A 12,014-nucleotide genomic window follows, 5' to 3' on the forward strand; every position below is an offset into this window, starting at 1 on the left:
TTTTTTTACTCTGCCCTACAAATTGCCTTTTCTTAAACCTCTCCAAGTAAATTTTAAGAAAGTCTAATGAATTTCCATTCACACATTTCGTGGTGTGGAAGCCTTAAGCCTTCATATCTGCCAAGTCACTTTCCTAATTGTTGCAGTGAAGTCAATATTTGAGCATACACTTGTGAACTTTGTTATCAGTATTAAAAGTTAGGGCTAGCTGAAAAAAGAGAATGCTTGCAGAAAACAAAAATAAACCCAAAACTGCCTCTCTTTTGTGGGCATGGCTCAGTACAAATGTATTTTTTACATTATTTCCAATTATATTCTTCCAAACTGAAAACAGCTCATTTACAGATAGAATGAAATTTTTCTTATCTGTAAAACTTCAGGTATAAAATAAAACACACCATCCTGATGATTCCTGGACAGGGGTTGCTGCTGCCATTGTCACACCTGGCTCACAGGTTATACCAGATGACACCAGCCCATGCTCCAGACCCTGGTGCCTGCTCTTGTAGGTGCCCTGTGGTGTTTGCCCCACACACATCTGTGCCTCCATCTGCATGCCAGGATTCATTGCTACACTCTTTACCTCTTGCAGCAAAGAACCACGTGGGAAACTCATCAGTGGCTTTCTCAGGGGTGTTCTTCTTACCCCCTGCTTCAGCCTTTGAAAGTCTAGCCAGAGACCCCACTAGACTTTGTTCTTGGGAAAAAAATAATCCTGAGACTGTAAATGGGCTCCTTAAGACAGTGACCTCAGTGAAATTCCAGTAAAGTTTGCAGAAACTATCCAATGCCCAAAGAGTTTTGTCAAAAGTAAATTTAAAAATGTTTAAATGCAACATAGTTTTCAATCACAGAGCCAACTAATTTCATTCACCTCTGAAGGCACTGACCACTCGTACTACAGAGCAATTCAGCTGTTTCATTGCTGCTGTTCTGTCTTTTCAAAGCAAGCTCCCCCAACACATGCAGCTCCAACTCAGCACCCTCATGAAACTTGCTTTTAGTAAAAATTGAACCAGCTGGTAACTGAATGAGATTCTCAGACAGGATAATATAAACACCACTTAATAACCTTATGCTTTATGGGCTTGTTAATGTAAATGGAAATTTTAAAGCTTTCATGGTGCTGCAAAATGCAAAGCTATGGAGCACACTGCACATAAACAGAGGCATATTCCTTTCATTTGTACTGCTTGTCATGCTGACAGCTTTGCTCTGTCCTAACAGGGCCCTTGGGATCTGCACCACTGCTTGCAATGGGGCATTGCCCCTGTGAACCAGGGCTGCAGCACCTCCCAGGTGTGTTGGGGACAAACTGCTGGGGTTGGGGGGGCTGAGGGAGGCAACAGTGGAAGAGGGCAGGGCTCTTCATGGCTTTTTGGCTGGCTTCACAGTGGTCTGCATTAGTCAGCTCGTGGCAGGATGCCACTGGCATCCTTGAGATGACAGACTGGTAGAGAGATGTATTTGTCCCTCCCACCCTCACTGTAAATGGAATGGAATGGAATGGAATGGAATGGAATGGAATGGAATGGAATGGAATGGAATGGAATGGAATGGAATGGAATGGAATGGAATGGAATGGAAGAGAGAATAGAATAGAATAGAATAGAATAGAATAGAATAGAATAGAATAGAATAGAATAGAATAGAATAGAATAGAATAGAATAGAATAGAATAGAATAGAATAGAATAGAATAGAATAGAATAGAATAGAATAGAATAGAATAGAATAGCTGCAGCTGCCAGCTCTGCAATACCAGAGCTGGGTAACTTGCAAGGGCAGGTTCATCTACAAGCACAGGGGCCCTGGGTGCTTCCACTCAGAGAACAAGAAACCCATGCAACCAGCTCCTGGTAAAGCACTACAGGGGCAGTCTGGTGATGTTTTCCAGTGGGCAGGATCTACTGGTGCTCCCAGCACAGAGGCAAGAGGTGGGCCATGCTGTTGTTGAAACAGAGGCAAAGCCCAGGGCTGAAGTAATCTGGGTTTATCACTTGGCTCCTGATAGTAGGTGGGCTGAGCACTGTAATCTTCCCCTCATTCTCCAGATAGAGCACAGCCTGCTCACAACTGCTCAGCACTTTGATAAAAATACACTTGGAGGTATTTTGCAATGATTAACAAGAAAAGGTGAACAAGAAGTGATGGTAGGTAAATAAGCCATGGTGGTGTGTCTGAGGTGCAGGAAAATATATTAAGTTGGGGGGGTGGGGGGTGGCTTGGTTTTTTTTCTCCAGAATTAATCCTCCCCAAAGATGTCATATCTGACTTATTCCTATTTCTCTTGTTTCAGCCATGCAGCTGATATGGTATCAACCAGTGTGCTGCACCTCAAAACCACTTTCTTGTCTCCCTCCCCTCTTCCATGGTTACTCATTTTCCCATGCAAAAACACCATAACACAAACGCCTGTGCTTGCACCTCTGGCTTATTTCATTTACCCGTTACACAGTTTATTATCAGTTTCACTGGTGAAGCCCCGGTGTGCTTTCATGCCTCTTGGTGTCGGGATGCACACATCACCTCTGCATGAGTGATCCCTTGGGATAAGCTGTGTGCAGCTGAGCCTGGAACTTCTTCAGTGCTTTTTGCATTTAAAAAGCTACATCAAGAGAGCAGCCTCGCATAGCAAAATGCTGCAGTAAAGTGCAAACATGAAAAGATGTGAAAATTCGGTTTATTTGTAACTATTTGTTCTCTTTGTGATCTCAATGCAGATGGAAGAGATTGGTTAGGATTCAGTGCTGACATCTTATAGCCCTGGAACACAAAAATCTGCTATGTTTCTCCAGAATCACACCACATCAAAACAAAATCATGGGGACAAGCAAGCTGCTTTGTGAGCAGCACAGTAAATGCAGCTTGGCTCAGCTTTGTGCTATATAAGCTCCAAGGATTCAGTGCTCTCTATCTTCCCTGCATTTTCAACATTTCAGCCTCCCACAGACCATTCGTGTAGCTTTCTCTCCCCCCCAGAAAAACCAACAAACCTTCAAAATACCCAACCCCACCCAAAAAAAAAAAACAAACAAAAAAACCCACAAAAAAAAAAAAAACAAACAAAAAAAAAAACCAAAAAAAAAACCCAAAACAAAACAAAAAAACACCTTTAAAATACATTTTTTTTTTTCTAACTAGCCCCAGTAGAACAGGCCAGAGGCGACACAAAGCACATGTGCCTGCTCACAGCTGGCTGGTGCCCGTGGGCTGGCTGACCATCACATGGGGCAGTGTTAGTTTTGCCCTCTGTAAGGACTCCACATTGGCACATTTTTCTGCTCTGATGCCAACAGTGCTCATGGACAATGCAGGAATTTCATATCTTTGACACCTCTATCTCTAGTCTTAACAGAAGTGAGCTGAGGGGTCTCCAAAATTTTCAAGGGTGTCTTCACTCCTCTAACTTGTTCTATCAGCAAAAGCAACTTGAAGAACTTTTCCACTGCTCTGTTAGTGGACATAATCACAATAAGATTCTTGTGTAAGAATCATGTGGGAAATACATGAGTGAGAATTAACAGTGCATTTTTACTTACAAGCACACCTTCAGATTGATAAAGAATGGCGCTCATCTTGCATTTTCAGAGCTTCCAGATGTGTACCAGGACAGGCTCATGGGAGATTTGGCTGCAGCTGCAGTCCTGCCATTCTGCTGCTCCCCATTTGCCCAGAACAAATTTATTTCTACTCTGTAGCCATCTCTCTTTATTCTGAGGGTTACTAGTGAGAAGCACATGCTGAAGTTGTATTTGCTTAGACTGTTTTGGAGAGGCTTACTTAAACTTTACTCAGCTATTGCACTTAGCTTACTTCAGCAGGGCTCTCCTGTTGGTACCTCCTCACAGTCTCTCTTCAAAATGTTTTGGATATTGTTTTGCCTCCTGCCTAAGTATGCTGGAGACAAATGTTTTCAAAGATATTGTATGTATATGTGTGTGTGGACATTTCCTGCTCATTTATTCCAGTGAGATAAATTGGCCCTGATTGCTTTACTGTCTGAACTTGACTCTTCTATAGTGCCTTCTGGTTTTCTTTGGCCACATTATTGACAATGGGTAATATAACATGAAAGGATCGTGGATGGGCTTTTACAAAGAAATCAGCTAAATAGCTATTAGAGGATTAAAAGCAATGCCATGGCCAGGATAACACATCTTTAAAATGCTGATAATATCAAGAAGCAAATGGATTTGTAATTTAATGGCAGCAGAGGGAAGACTTCAGATGTCTGTTTTCTCCAGATTTGATAGGAAGATTAAAGTGGCTGCTTTTGGTGTGCAAGGGTTGGATAAAGCTGTAGCATGGTTGCCTACAGATAGCAGCATTCACCTTTCTTGTAAGTAGTCATTGTTCCAGGTGGAGAGAATTCTTCTGGTCAACATTTTTATTAAAGCTTTAATTTTCATGGTGACAAGTTGGATCATTGTCTGTTTTAAAGTCTGATAATGACACACTTTAGAAGCTTTGAAAAAACTCTTTGTCTAGACAGAAACAGCTTAATAAAGCTTTTGAAATGTGGCATTCACTTTAAACCTTTGCTGATGCCTGGACAAAACCACCAATATTTAGGAAATCTTGTTTTCTTCTTGCTTGTGCTAAAATTGTGCAAGAGGTTTGAGTAACAACAGGAACTGTGAGAAATAAAAACGTACTACTTTCCAGAGAGGGGCTCAATCTGTGACAGACTTTTCCCACAGAAATAATTTCCTTTTCATCCAGAAATTAATTTTCTTTTATAAAAGTAAATTAAAATATATTCTGATTTTTTGCATCTTCAGCATTGAGGTTGGAGGTATTCTAAGGATATCTCCAGAGCTGTTAAATATGTATAGTCTAAAAAAAAATGTAGCTAGAGAGCCTAAAGCAGTGATGGCCAAGCACAGGCCCAGGGTGGGATAATTTCCACTCCATTAGATTGGAACACTGAGGAACATTCCACCTGAGAGATGAAAAGGAGCAGAGACACAGCCTAGTCACCTTATCCAGCCAGCTGCTCATGAGAAGGCGGCACAGAGCACCATCTCTGAGGTTTGGGAATCAGAGGATTGAGGCTCCTGGATATTTATCTGTCAGGGTCAGACCACTGTGATAGCAATCTGAGCTAAAAATTCATCTGTGGCCTTATCTAATGTGTCCTGCCCAGGAAGTAGTGGTCACTCTGGCAATTTTTATTTTTAATGGTTTGGTTTGATTTGGCTATTTATTGTCATAATATCATGAAGATGCCTTTCATCTTCAGAGTGCTTTCCAAAGAAGTATGTTTCACATAATTTGCCTCTGGTACTCTGAGACAGTGTATGTTTTTTATAGATAAAAAGATCTAATCTCTGCTTTGAGGGAGAAATGCAGTTCAGGCTTAGTCACAGAATTACCAGCAGCAAAAATACATTTCCAGAAATCTCAAAACTGAGTCAAAGGGAGAGACAGGTTGAATTTCTTGCCAGAGGAACAGAAAGGAAAGAAGAAAAGCCAAGGAACAATGGAACCCAATCAGACATTTTGACCTCTACCTTGCTGTCCTCTTATTTCTTGGGTAAGAAATACAAACACTGCACAGCCAGAAATTAGTGCATTGGCTCTGGAACTGAACCGCACAGGTAACTAAATCTCAATTTTTGAGTCTGGCAAACAGCCTCTGGAAAAGTAACAGCCCTCAGAGAAACAAAATAATCATTAGAAAATGGAGCTAGCTCCCATGTAAAGAGTAAAGAACAACACCTGTGAGTGTCATGGACACAGGAGCTTAAAGTGTGCAAATGTCAAGAATAGTCTTCTAGAAAGCAGCAGAGTATTTTTATACCAAATGATTTTTATTAGATGCCAAAAACACAAGCCTCCTTCTTAGCTAAATTTTAAAATCTAGATTAAAAATTTTGTTTTATAGGTGGCAGTTCATATTTAATGCCTTTCCATTTTCTCTATTTTTTTCTGAAAAGTTATTACTCCTGCAACCAGAGCCGTCCTGTTTGTTATCAATTAAAAGTGAAAAAGACATAGCCAGGATTAATCACATTTTTTTATTTAAAGGAAATTTATGGACACATTTTGAAATATTTGATCAGGATTTCTTCTTATTTATACATGAGTATTTTTTCAGGTGTTCAGTCAGCATTACACAAAGGCAAGACAAAAAGATAAAAAGCCATTTCATCAACACAAGGCCAAAAAAGCAAAAGTTTGAAAGGTGTGTTGAAAGTGGATGGGTAAGAAGTTTACCCCATATTCAGAATGGGATTTAAGCCTTGGAGAAAGGCAGATTTCAAAACAAATTGGAGAGAAATTCTAATTTTAAGAAGACACAATCCAAATTAAAGATATTACATAGATTTTGATGTATTAATTCTAAAAGCAGTGTCCTTTGAAAAAGTAATACAATATTCTAAACAAAAGAAATACCTACATTTTCATGCAAATGTAAACTGATATATTCAACATTTCCCTTTTTGTACACACCAGGGTCTAACCATTACAGGTTCTATTTCTAAGCATATTAATTTCTGACCTGCCAAAGACACAATCAAGACTATTTTATCTATGAACTCAGATTTCAGAAAGGTAGGGAAAAGGCTTTCATTTTTTCAGTATTTTGAGTGAAGCTTTGTTTTTGAAGGTGCAGTTTTACAGAACTCTGTTTCTCTCCTCCTAGCATTGACTGGAATGAGTGTCCAGCTTTATTTTCCTGAAAATTATCCTTAGAATAATCACCAAATAGCCAGTGCCCATTGTACAAGCTGCTTCTTTCACTTTAGAAGATGCTTTAAAAGAAATTAATTTCAAAATATAGCCTTGTTTTTATTTGAAAAATTATTGTTTAATAAATAAAGTATTTCTGTGAGTTTTCTGAAATATTTAGGGAAAGATATTTTATCTAAATCTTACCTTCCCCAGTCCAAGTGTTTGCAGTGCAGTGCATCTCAGGTTAGCAGTCAGGAAAAATACACAGTAAAACTCACTGAACAAAGCAGGAGGTAGGGGAGGGGGATTTCCTGAAATGGCTTTATCTGGTTTTACTGTCTCAAGTGAAAGGCGAAAGAAAATAGAATAGAATAAAAGCTGATTGAAAAGTAGAATGAAAATATTGCTGCAGTTTAACAGTCCAAAGGAAGTTTAGTAAACAACTGAAGTAACCTGGGAGATATTTGTTTGTTTACAAATCACATTTAAGTTTTATACAGCAAACATTCAAAGTCCTTTGACAGATTGAAAATAACTTTTTTTTTGCCTTCCCTATCTGTTTTTCCTTTCCCTGATATTAATTTTCACCTGTAGAAAATTCCCCAAGGTTTGAAATTGTTTTTCAGCCAAACTTGAAGCTTTCTGTGTCCAGAGAGGAGACCTAGCTGCCCGTCTCCTCAAATTCACTGTAGGGGGATGATGCTGAAGAAGTTTTGGACTCTCCATCGCTGTTGCACTCTCGCGGAGAAGCCGGATTGGGAGTTCCAGGGCTCTCCTTGGCAGAGAGCGTTTCCTTACTGGAAGAGCCTAAGGGATGGCAGTCCAGCAAGCTCTGCAGGTGTTTGATGTAGCTTATTGCAGCTCTCAGGGTCTCCACTTTGCTGAGGCGTTTGTCGGTGAATTCCTTGGGCAGGTGCTCCCTGAGGCGCGTGTAGCCCTCGTTGACGCAGCGCACCCGCTGCCTCTCCCTCTCATTCCTCTTCCGAATGAAGGCAGGCTCGAAGGAATAGTCATAGATGCCCACATAGCCAGGAAATGGGATGTAGGAGACGGGACCTGTGTGCCCACTATAGGCTTGCTCCCAGTAAGATGGGTCCAGGTGGAAGGGAACCCCAAAAGGCTCTCTCAGGGGTATCCCATGGGGGTGCATGTGGCTGTTAGCCAGGGACACAGCTCCTGGAAATGCAATCCTCTTCAATAGTTTATCATCATCTTTAGTGCTGTCCATGCTTCTTTTTTTCCTCACCAGTGGAGTGTTCGTTCCTGAATTTGGCTTCTAATGTATTAATCCAACATTTGTATAGGACCCTGCCCCACAGGCTGTAGTTTCCTCCTGTGGTGTATAAAAATTCAGATCTCAAAGCAAGGCTAACAATTCATGAGGTCCACACTGTGCCTGGAAAGCCTGGTTGTTTTTATAGGTGTAGGATGCCAGTTAATCTACAGACAGGTTTTGAGGACCATCACTCCACAATTTAAACCCTTGTTTGCCTGTGATCTTCATATTTCAAAAGATAATAAGAGGTTTCCTCTGTATTCCTTTTCTTTCCACTTGAAATTATGACCATAAGAGTTAATGCCAAACATAAATAATCTTCCAGGCTCGAAATACTTCTCATGTATTGTAATCCATGATATCGTTTGATATAATTGTCTCCAAAAGATGGGTAATTTGCAAAGTTTACAGGGATCTTCAAAGTTTTGGCAGAACTCCTCACTTTCAGGAACCAAGGATCTTCTGTCATCTAAAAACTACCCAAAGGCTTTTCACAATGAAATCCAAAGACAACTGCAAGCTTTGTTGTTTCGGCTGCTCTGGTCTAACTGAACCAGCTCACAAGCAGTTTGCAAAACTTATATGGCATATCTGTAGCTTTCTGGGGAAGCTGAGACATCTTCAAAGGAAAGAGTGCTCTCTTGTGGTTGCAAGTCTTGTCAGATCAAGAATGTACTACGTGCAAGCATAAAAGGAAAACTGCCTTCTTTGCTCTAAGAGAGGCTCTTCCAAGAAGTGTGAGTTTCACAAACTGAACATGAGCATTTTGACATTTTTAAACAGTTTTCAAGGTTTTTTGCTTTTCTGCTCATTGTAGGAATGTTCTGGTCATCCCTATGAGAACTTGCCTCAGATAAGCAAACACAAAGGTGATGCCCTGACAGCCCCATGTGTAGCTATTACCAGATGTTTACACAGATATTGGCTTACCTGATGGACCCTACACACTGCTTTAATGGGAGAGCTGCAAGTCCCTCTTTACCCTGCTGGGTCTGTGCTGTGTCCTCCAGTTTGCCTGCAGCTTGCTAAAGTAAAGAGGTAGACAAAATACAAGGACTTTTGGCAGTATAAAGTCCTAATGCCCTTGTCTGTGCCTTTCCTCTGAGACACCCCACTGTGTAAGGATCTTCCTCTGCAGCAACTTAACAGTCTTTGAATTTTCCCATGTTGTTGTTCAAGAGCTCTATAGTTGCAGTTTTTTTGTTGAAAACAATATTGTCACAGTTAACTGAATCTCCTTTTTTTGCCATCATCAGTTTGGGGAATTGCATGTTTGGTCTGGGAGAGCTGTGGGAAGGGACAGACATGAAAAGGTACAGGTATGTAAGCTCTATTAATTTTTTTTTTTTCCTCAAAGTGAAAGTTTCATCCTCTTCAGTATTTCATGTGAAACTGCCTCAGAAGTGTCAGTAACTGGAACAATATTCTCCACTCTGAGAAAGACATCTATGCCTCTGCTGAGTTAGAAGCTAGCAGCAATTATGTGAGTAGCATGCATTTTCAAGTCAGCCTTTGTGTCTCTGCTGGCTTATTCTGCAGCTTCAAAAAAACAGTGATAATCTTCAAGGTACGATGGTACAGGCAAACCATTCCAGACAGACATGAGTGAAAACAGTCCTGGACTCTGGTTTATGTCAGGGGTAGAATCAGCAGCAAAATGCCTCAAAAGCCTGAGCAAAAATTACTGGGGAATGCCCCATGGTATGTAGAGCTCATTTCAGATCACATAAGTGAAAGTCTTTCTGCCTTTTAAAAACTTCTTGGAAACAATTGATCAGGATGGACTTTTCAATATTACTTGCACTCTAAACTCTGTTGTCCAGAAATGTTTTCAGAAATGAATGCTTAAAGGAAAATAGCTCCTTCACTGTAGCAGTAGGCTAGGCCAGGACTCCTAGTTTTGTTAAAACAAAGAGAATGTTTACCTTTAAGCAAATACTTGAAGCAAGTAAAGGCCATTTGATCTATGTTAGCATTAGATTTAAACCACTGCTCTCTGACAGTATTCCTGTAAGGAAATGGAAGCATGCCTCTTGCGGGGCTCAGCTCCCAGATAATTTCACAGCTCTCCATGACCTTGCCAGCAGCCTGGCCATGTTCAAAAGGCAGAGTTACATTTCAGTTCTGTCGTGCAAATGCACTGTGCCCTGCTACCAGATCTCTTCTCTATGTTTACTGTAAATGCAGGACACCAGCACTTCCCAGAGTGTCAGAATTTAACTGTGCTAAAGACATCTCTTCTGACAGAAAAATCCACATTGGTAATCCTTTAGAGAAACACATGAAAAAAAAAAAAAACTAGAGGTAAATGTAAATTGTTGACCTGAATTATTGAAGCTGATCTCATATCAAACGGACTCTGAAGTCTGAATTTGTTTGTGTGCAAGAGAGATGAGAAAATTTGCCACAGGCTTTTGATGAATGTGGTATCTTGTTGACAATCTAATGTCACTTGCTCGGAAAGGGATTTGCCCCTGGGCAGAGAGCCAGAACAAGGCCAACACATATCCCACTGCAAGTCCTTGTTTAGAGCGTGAGCAGGATTAAAGCAATTTATTGTTCCTGTACTGACTTCTGCAGAAAGTCTCAACATGTTTGCACATGCAGACACAGTGAAAGCAGCAGGACTGGACCACCAAATGGAAAGGCTAATGCACATTCTTTTCAATTTTAACAGTCGGTTAAGACTACATGAATAATATTCCTCTTTTAAGATAAGCCTTTGATCTTCTTTCTTACAGTGTTTCTCCAATTAGGTCCTCTTTACACCTTTGTGTGGATGAAGCTTTGGCTCCAGAATTGAGTATCTGCCATGCTGATACAAAGCAGATGGCCTGGTTTGCTTTTCAAGCAGTACAAATCAGATGTTTTGATGGCAGAGCTTGTGCTCTTTATACACATATTGTATGTTTAGCTTTTGCTTAGGTTTTGGCTTTTGGCTTCATTGTTGTTTTCTTTTTGTTTGTAAATACAAAGTCTAAATGGGGATGCTGGGAGATTCCTTATACACTCCATCACCTATGGTATTCAAACAGGTTCTCTTCCTTTTCTTATACTTCACTATGGGCACTTAATTACCCAGCCTAAACAAATAGAAAATACTCTTGACATATTTAAAAATCAACAATTTAGGCATCTTCCTTCCAGATATAACTTAGTGTGGTTTTAATTGCATATATCCTAACACAATATCTGTAAGTATGTAATTTTTGTACAAAGGAGCCCTCAACATGTTCCCACTCCCACATGAACCATAACCATGAATAACACTACTGACATTACACAGTGGTTTGAATTGCTTTGAATTATTCAAAGAAACAGTTTCTCCTCGACCCTGTGTCCCTGTGTATGAAATCATTGGTGGAAATATTGCAGTAGAAACACAAGAGTCAGCTGAACACATGCAAGTCCTCTAAATTCCCAACAGAAGATGTCCTAGCTGTTTTATCTGTGAACACGTTACTGAGAAGGAAGAAGATAATATACTGGGAATTTAAGAAGAAACTCTCACAACACTGTCCATTTCTTACATTGAAACTCTCATAATACTGTGCATTTCTTTTATTTTACTGTGCTGTAATTATGTCAAATTCTAATATCTATTAAACATATCATAGGTTGTCTAGGCTGCTGCAATTTATTATCAGATACAAAAATATGTAATTAACAGATTCTCTTGTTAACTGCTCACACAGAGTTATAGTAATAACTTTGCTTGAGACAGAGGTGTAGGAATACAGGATTGAGTAGGTTTGTGTCTGTCTTGTCCTGTTTTATCCTTAAGCATGGGTCATCTCTTTCCAAGCCTACACCTAGAAAGGAAAGCTGCCCATAGACTACCTAGGCTTCATACTGTGACTATCACCAAAATACTGCAAAGTGCTGACAAGCCAATAAAAGGTGATGAGAAATTTGTATTTTTGATGGTAAAATGGCTTTTTGCATAATCTTCATTCCAGTGTTATTCTGCTTTGTGTGAGAAAGAACCAAGAGACAAGTCTGTAAATAACAGAAGAGAACTAATTGTACTGAGACATGGGCATGGTCCAGAAGGGACT

At 40.1% G+C, this 12,014-nt stretch overlaps 1 protein-coding gene across 1 annotated transcript; it reads right to left on the reverse strand.

The window, feature by feature from the left end:
* Positions 1 to 7,200: 7,200 nt before the first annotated feature.
* On the reverse strand, positions 7,201 to 8,041 carry ASCL4 (achaete-scute family bHLH transcription factor 4). The gene has a single exon (XM_072923452.1). The coding sequence runs from the start codon at positions 7,906 to 7,908 to the stop codon at positions 7,342 to 7,344; it is 567 nt and encodes a 188-aa protein (XP_072779553.1). The 5' UTR covers positions 7,909 to 8,041; the 3' UTR covers positions 7,201 to 7,341.
* Between the last annotated feature and the right edge of the window lie 3,973 nt (positions 8,042 to 12,014).

Source organism: Taeniopygia guttata, chromosome 1A (genome assembly GCF_048771995.1).
Source record: "Taeniopygia guttata chromosome 1A, bTaeGut7.mat, whole genome shotgun sequence".
NCBI lineage: Eukaryota > Metazoa > Chordata > Aves > Passeriformes > Estrildidae > Taeniopygia > Taeniopygia guttata.